At 35.6% G+C, this 8598-nt stretch overlaps 1 gene segment (V, D, J or C); it reads right to left on the bottom strand.

Annotated features, from left to right (window-relative positions):
- Window positions 1-386: 386 nt before the first annotated feature.
- Window positions 387-1361, bottom strand: LOC123966748. The segment is given in 2 exon segments: window positions 387-1222; window positions 1313-1361. Coding segments are annotated over 2 exon segments (363 nt in total).
- Between the last annotated feature and the right edge of the window lie 7237 nt (window positions 1362-8598).

Genomic DNA, 8598 nt, shown 5'->3' with positions numbered 1-8598 from the left:
TGGCTGTCCACCAACGTTTACCATCCAACCTGACAGAACTGGAGAGGATCTGCAAGGAGGAATGGCAGAGGATACCCAAATCCAGATGTGAAAAACTTGTTGCATCTTTCCCAAAACGACTCATGGCTGTATTAGATCAAAAGGGTGCTTCTACTAAATACTGAGCAAAGGGTCTGAATACTTATGACCATGTGATATTTCAGTTTTTCTTTTTTAATAAATTTGCAAAAATTTCTACATTTCTGTTTTTTTCTGTCAAGATGGGGTGCTGAGTGTACATTACTGAGAAATAAAATGAACTTTTTTGATTTTTGGAAAATGGCTGCAATGAAACAAAGAGTGAAAAATTTAAAGGGGTCTGAATACTTTCCGTACCCACTGTACATTGTATGAAATATTGTTTCAAAGGACAAACAAAAAAATGCTTTATTTATTTGTCTAGGTTGCAACTTTAATATTCTATCAGTCAATCCTGAGACAAGTGGATGTCGCCAGTGGTGTTTGTAAATAGAGGAAGTAGTTTTTGTATGACTCTCCTGTTAATGTGTTTCACTGTGTCTGTCTGGCACAGTAATACACAGCAGTGTCTTCAGGCTGCACATTCTGTCCTTTAAGAGTCACTGTTGCTGGAAGAGTCTTGAACAAGTGATCTTCACTGTGTGTTTTTTTTCTATGTGTTTAATGTTTCATACAAATATTTCTCAAGAACACTCTTCAGGATGTTGTATAATGTATCATTCACGAAAATATGTAATGTAAAATATATAATGTAAAACAATAAACACAAAATAAATACAAACAATAGAACAAATAATGTAATATGAATGTGAAGAAAAGTCATGTTTGGGCTCTAACAGCCTGAAAGATGAGTACTGTAGGATTTTGTACAGCTGCTCAACCAACTCCAGTCACTGTGGCTGTCGAGCACAATAATAAACAGCAGAATCTTCAGTCTTCAGACTGTTCATCTGCAGATACAGCTGCTGTCTGCTGTTGTCTCTGGAGATGGTAAACCGGCCTTGAACTGACTGAGAGTAGGATTTGCTGTTACCACCAGTATCAATCCAGGCAACCCACTCTAGTCCTTTTCCAGGAGCCTGTCTGACCCAATGCATGCTGTAGCCGCTGAATGTGAATCCAGAGGCTGTGCAGGTCAATCTGTGGGATTCTCCAGGCCTTTTAATCACTGGTTCAGATTCTGTCAGAGTCTGACCATCAACACCTGTTAAGAAAAAAAAAGATATGTATCCCTTACATTGTGGCAGCACAAATAAAAATATTAAATCAAATTAAGATCACTGAAGATCTTCACCTGCCCAGCAGACAGTTAAAAGCAGCAGTCCTGTCCTATAGTCCATCATGTTAAACTGTGTGTCCACTGTTCTCTGTCATCCTCTCTGCAGTCAGATAAGTAGAGGTGGAAGACATCTGAGTTTTGCATTGACTCCTCCTCACAAGGAGGAGAGAGCTGGATTGAGTCGAACCAAATTAATTTGATTCATACATCTCATTTTTTAATTTGTTTTGAATTTAATTTTGTCTTCAGAAGTTGAATTTAGTGTTTTGATCTCCATGAAAAAATAGGTTTTGCAGCCATATTTAAATTGTAGTTGTTGCAATTCCCCTGTAAAAAACAACTTATGACATAAAACTTCTCTGAGACCTTCAGGAGACATTTCATGTTGTTTGCTTCCCTCATCTCAAACTAAGCTATAAGGTGTTTGTTTTTTTTTACCACAGAAACTGAAACCACTTTTAAAATGACATTAATAATAATAACTTTTAAGTTTCACCCATAAGGTTTGCTAAAGATGTAACTGTTTCAGTTAATTATCAGGGGTTTTTTTTATTTTAGTAAAGATTAAATGAAGAGAAACTGACTTTCTGAAAAGCTGTTTCTTGTTGATGAGCATTTAAAGCTAAGTTGTCAACTGACATTATTTGATTACTTTAAAGATTTAATATTTAAAATTCTTCACTGTTGGAAAACAATAAATGATGTATCAGTGATTTTAATGTCAGAGAATTTAAATTGAAAAGAGCTGCTGTTAAATTACATGAAGAACATTTTATAAAATCTATAAAGTGTTTCTCTCTTTACTGTAACAGTGAGCTGGTGTTGAAGTCATTAGAGGTCTGAGGGCTCCTCCTCTGGTGGCTTCATGTTACAAGTGTTCAGGCACTGAGGTTTTTGTTCAGGTCTATTGATGGTTTGTGTTATTGTGGCTCTCTGGCACAGTAATACACAGCAGTGTCTTCAGGCTGCACATTCTGTCCGTTTAGAGTCACAGTGTTGCTGGAAGAGTCTAAGTCGATACTGAACTTGTTCTTTAGGGAATCTTTGTAGGATGTTGTCCATCCAACACGTGCACTTCCAATCCACTCCAGTCCTTTCCCTGCAGGCTGTCTGATCCAAGCTGTGAAGTAGCTGCTAACAGAATAAGAGACCTGACAGGTGATGGTCAGACGTTGACCTGGCTGCACAGTCACAGAGGCTGGCTGTGTCAACTGTTCACACTTCACACCTGTTAAAAAAAGAAAATGTTTAGTAACAAATGATCAAGTTATACTGCAAAAGAAGAACTGCTGACTTGAAACCTGAAACCTGAAAACATGGTTTATGTTGAAAGTGACGTGCTGTGAACTCCACTGACAGCCTGATGGGAAGTTTTTATAGCTGAGTAACAAGGAAGGTCACTGAGTTTGCATAGAATCAAACACATGAAGCATCAATTTTGGTCTAACTGGAGCCAATAGAAGAGTCTGTTGACTGTTATTATATCTGCAGAGTGAAAACATGCCTGGAAATCATCTCTGCTTTACATATGATAATTTAATTTCACTACACATCTTGAAAATGTTCCTGCATTAACAGAAATTAAACAACTGTTGACTTTTAATGTCTGTATTGATATCAATTTAATATTTAAAAAAAATATGAAAATGATTGCAACAACTATTCGGATCATTATTACTATTCTTAATGTCAATATTAACAAGAGTCAAGGATTATGCAAAACTTCATTAAATCCTTTAAAATCAGCATTGTGATAATGATGATGTGCACCGAAGGACCAACTACCATTAACACTTACCATAAGCCATATTATCTAATTATTAAAAAACACTTTAAATATAATTTAAGCTTTTTTGTAAGATAAATTATGTATTACCAGAACCTTCTACATCACATTGATGATTAATTTCAACTGTCTGAGCACAGCTTTTTTTGAAACATTTACAACATTTATTTATTTGTTCATTTAATTACTACTGTAGCCTACTTATTGCAAAGACAAAACCAGTGCCAGCAGCAGGATCATGTAAATAAAATGAAAGTTATGTAAGTTTGCTTACATAAAATAAATTTAATGGTTTCTGGTTGTTGACATGACATGGCAATTTCACTGTCACAGAAGATTAAAATGAATAAAGATTATTTTGTCATGATTTAGAGTGCAGTAAATGCTTAAACCTTTACCTAACCTGTTGTTGTAAAAACAGCTTTGTTATTATTTTTCTTACATTTTTGAGCCAAATCTCAAAATTGTCGTTTGATGTGACTTTCTCAAGCATGGTTACGGAAATTACAACTTTTATAAAATAAAATGACACGCATAAAAATGTTGATAAATACTTCAGGCATGATGTTACAAGTGTCTATTTTAGTAAATGACAATCATTTAGTATTTTATCCATATATTTCTAAAAGCGTAGGAGCTTGATACATTTTGTCACTGAAAACCACGTCCTGTAGTGTGACACCATATCTTAATTTAATCGGCCAATTCAACAGACAACCTTATTTAGTTGAAAAACCCCATTCACTTTAATGGTACTGAAGCCCATGATGTGCACATGGTAAGTTTTGGTCTCAGAATAGTTCAAATATTTAGCTTTTTCCAAACTGCTATAAAAGTGTTACGTTTTTTTGTCCTGTGTGACAGGCCTAAATTATATTTTTTAATTCAAAACTGTATGTTAAAGTACATAATTATAGAAAATGTAGCTAAGGTGTTCCGCTAACTGCTAATGACAGGTTAGCTAGGTAAAGCATGGTCATTAACTGGCACAAACAGGCTGAAACATCCATCCTCATCCTCTGGTGCCACACCTGTAACTGTCAGAGGACAAAGATGTCACACAAGAGGACAAAGTCTCTTTAAAATGCATTTTAAATTATTAATTCAGATTTGTTTAACTCCTTTGTATTCTTTTGTATAACTTTTTTGTGTTTTTAAATGCAAAAATTACAGTAAAAAACACTGTAACGCTGTTTTTGCAGAAAATTTGTACTGGTATAAAGTGTCATGAAAATAAGTAATGTGAAATGTGAAACTTTTTTAGATAGGAATAAATGAGGGAGATAAATGGTTGGGAGAGAGAGAGGACACTGAAGTATAGAGAGAAAATTAACAGGGATCCACACAGAAAGGAGTACGTCCTAAGAGAACAACGAAGAAAGTAAATTGAAATGAAATTTAAAAAAAATAATAATAATAATTTAGTTTTTGAACAACTTGGGTGACATTGATATTGGTTTTTTTTTAATCAAAATTACATTACAATTACAAAATTTCACTGGGTTTGCTCTATCAAGGAGTCAACTTTGATTATGTCGATGAAAAATTGTTTGTTTTGTTTTTTAAAATACGGTTGAAATTGATATTGTTTGATTCAACATGACATATTGAAAGTTAAATAAAACAGCTTTAATGTAATACCATTTATGTCCTCTTTAATGCAATGACTACCATTATTGTCCTATAGTGTGACACACATAAAAGAACCAAAAATGTGTGTTTATCTCAAAATATCTTTAATAAAAACAGTTCAGTATTTCAGCAGGAGAGACATAGTGATCACTCATCATAAATTTGTAAAACTTTCAACAGTTTTGAAAGGATGACATCAAAGTTTACTTTTACTTTTATTCAAACAGTGCAAGTCCAAGTTCAATTCATGGGGAAAAATAGTGTTATTCTATATTTCATATCCAATAACAGTAAATGAAAAAATGGGTCTTACAATTAAGATGAATCTCTTTCATGTTTGTATATTATTAAAGACTTTTTTTTCTTAATTTTGTTATGTCACACTATAGGACACATTTCCAGTGCAGTTCAGCAAAAATAAAAAAAATAAAAAACAGGGAAAGAATGAACAAAATTAGTGACCCCTTATATTATTTTAAAAATCTGATTTCACACAAATATTGTGTTTTAGATGAAAATGTTTTTTTTACTCCTTCAGGGTTCTTCATCTTGAGATCAACTTCTTTTCTGCTGAGATGAACTGACAGATGGGGCTGCAGTCACTGCTGATGGTAAACAGCTTATAGTCAAACTTTAATATTCAAAATGTGCTGAATCAAGTTAACACATGACTTATGTTTAGAATAGAAAAGCATCAACTATCACAGTATCCAGTGTTCATGAGCAGCAGGAGTGTTAAGCTTTAGTTCAGTCCAGGGTTCAGTTAAGATCAATGAGAACAGCAGATCTGAGTGTCTCCTTTTAGAAACAGAGGAGAGAGAAACTTGACACCGAACGCCCTCTAGTGATTTTATAAAAGAAACTGCAACAAGTTATTTTCACTCTCATATTATGACTCACTTTAGATTCCACATAATTTACAGACATTATTGTGTCTTAATAGAAATGTTTAGTATTTGTAGTAGTTTATACTTGCTATCATTGGCCTTTTATGAACAAGTGATTTTTATTGGGGTTTTTTTATTTGCTAACTAATAATTTTTCACAGGAACATTTTACACAACTTTGTGTTATTTGAAAAAAAATAATCGTAAAATACGAAATACAAAAAAATAAAGATAATAACAATAAAACATTAAGATATGATTTATATACTATAAAAAAATTAATTCTTAGGCTCTACTAGCTTAAAGATGAGTACTGTAGGTTTTTGTACAGCTGTTCAACCAACTCCAGTCACTGTGAGTGTCGAGCACAATAATAAACAGCAGAATCTTCAGTCTTCAGACTGTTCATCTGCAGATACACCTGCTGTCTGCTGTTGTCTCTGGAGATGGTAAACTGGCCTTGAATTGACTGAGAATAGTAAGTGCTACCACTGCTACTGATATAAGCAACCCACTCCAGGCCTTTTCCAGGAGCCTGTCTGACCCAGTGCATGCTGTAGTCACTGAATGTGAATCCAGAGGCTGTACAGGTCAATCTGTGGGATTCTCCAGGCCTTTTAACCACTGGTTCAGATTCTGTCAGAGTCTGACCATCAACACCTGTCAAGAAGATAAAAAATCATCAAGTGAAATAAGCTGATGACACAAATAAAATTTGATCAAGATCAGTGAAGATCGTCACCTGCCCAGCAGACAGTTAAAAGCAGCAGTCCTGTCCTATAGTCCATCATGTTAAACTGTGTGTCCACTGTTCTCTGTCATCCTCTCTGCAGTCAGATAAGTAGAGGTGGAAGACATCTGAGTTTTGCATTGACTCCTCCTCACAGGGAGGAACTGGATTTGACTTGGATCTCAGTTACTGTTTGATGAAACTGGAGAATCAGTGTTTACTGTACATGAGTGATTCCTCCAAGAGTTTCATGTTTCACTATAATTTACACAATAGGTGGATAAACATTCCATAAGTTAGTTGCTTTTTTATTAAGTCTGTATGGCAACAGTTTTTTCACTCAAATACATTTTAAAAGAAAAACAGCAAATATCACTAAAATGTTGTTCATCATGTTATACTGTTAATTTTCTCACAAAGTGTTCATAAGTCAAACCTTTTTCATGACATTAGGGAAAAGAAAACCCCTACAACCCTATACAAATTAAGAAAACTGTTAAATATTAATTGTAACTCCTGAGTACATGGATAATATGATTACCCAGGCAATACAAAGAAATTATCCAGTTGGACATGTAACCTGAGTTAGCCTGTGGTAGCCGCCCCCCGTCATCTCCCGAGCAGCCGGGAAGGGGTGGCTGGGTGACTGTCCGAAGAATGAATAGTCGTAAGCATTCAAAGCCCACGGGTCACCACCAACCTGTTCCCGTTTCTAACAGATTTTCCCCACTCAGCAACACACCCGCTGAGAAACCAACTCTGATCATTGGCAGCTTGGCAAGTTAGTGACGCCAGCAGCCATAGTTAAGTGCATCCCTGGGACCAGAGCGGGCGACATGAGTCTTCTTTGAAACTGCTGGCTAAGGATAAACGTAAATACAGAAAGATTGTTATTCATGTCGGCGGTAATGACTCCCGGTTACGCCAATCAGGGGTCACTAAGATTAATGTTGACAGGTGCAAAAGAATCGGAGAATTAAATGTGGACTCTTAAACATCAGATCTCTCTCTTCTAAATCAGAATCAGAATCCGCTTTATTGACAGGTATGTGTACACATATAAGGAATTCGACTCAGGATTGCTCACACTGTGCTTACTCGTACAGAAATACCATAACACAATAATAAAATAATAATAAAATAAAATCAGACACAAACTACAGTATAGACAACACTAATGCTAGTAAATGAATTAATATCGGATTATGACATTGATTTATTTTGTCTTACTGAAACCTGGCTGGGTGATGGAGAATATGTTAGCCTAAATGAATCCACCCCTCCCAGTCATATTAATCCTCACATTCCTCGACGCACAGGCCGAGGAGGTGGAGTTGCAGCTATCTTCGACTCTAGCCTACTAATCAGCTCTAAACCTAAACTAAATTATAACTCATTTGAAAGCCTTGTTCTTAGTCTTTCACACCCAAGTTGGAAATCACTGCAACCAATTCTCTTCGTTATAGTGTACCAAGCACCTGGCCCGTATTCTGAATTCTTATCTGAATTTGCAGTTTTGGTCAACTTTAGTCCTTAAAACAGACAAAGTTATTATTGTAGGGGATTTTAATATTCATGTGGATGATGAGAATGACAGCTTTAGTACTGCGTTTATCTCTCTGTTAGATTCTCTGTGGCTTCTTTCAGAGTGTTCATGAACCGACTCACTGTTTTAACCACACCCTCGACCTTGTTTTGGTATACGGTATTTAAAATGGACCATTTAATAGTGTTCCCACAGAATCCCTCTTTATCTGACCACTGTTTGATAACTTTTGAGTTTGTATTGCTGAACTACACGCCATTGGGAAAAAATTTCAATACAAGATGTCTGTCTGATAGTGCTGTAGCTAAATTTAAGGATGCGATTCCATCAGCTCTAAATTCACTATCAAGTCACAAAGTAACGGAGGACTCCTATGCTAATTTCAGTCCCTCCCAAATCGATCATCTTGTTGATAGTGCTGCAGGATCGATGCGAATGACACTCGACTCTGCTGCCACTTTAAAAAAGAAGATATAAACAAAGACGGTTAGCTCCATGGTATAATACTAAAACTCCCAAATATTGCGGAAACTTAAAAGGAATTGGCGTTCCATCAAACTGGAAAACTCGTTTAATTTGGGAAGATAGTCTTAAAACTTATAGGAAGGCCCTCCGTAATGCCAGAGCAGCGTACTACTCGTCATTAATAGAGGAAAATAGGAACAACCCCAGGTTTCTTTTCAGCACTGTGGCCAGGCTGACAGAGAGTCACAGCTCTAT

This window comes from Micropterus dolomieu, unplaced genomic scaffold (genome assembly GCF_021292245.1).
Source record: "Micropterus dolomieu isolate WLL.071019.BEF.003 ecotype Adirondacks unplaced genomic scaffold, ASM2129224v1 contig_14153, whole genome shotgun sequence".
NCBI lineage: Eukaryota > Metazoa > Chordata > Actinopteri > Centrarchiformes > Centrarchidae > Micropterus > Micropterus dolomieu.
This window is presented reverse-complemented; position numbering and strand designations above follow the sequence as displayed.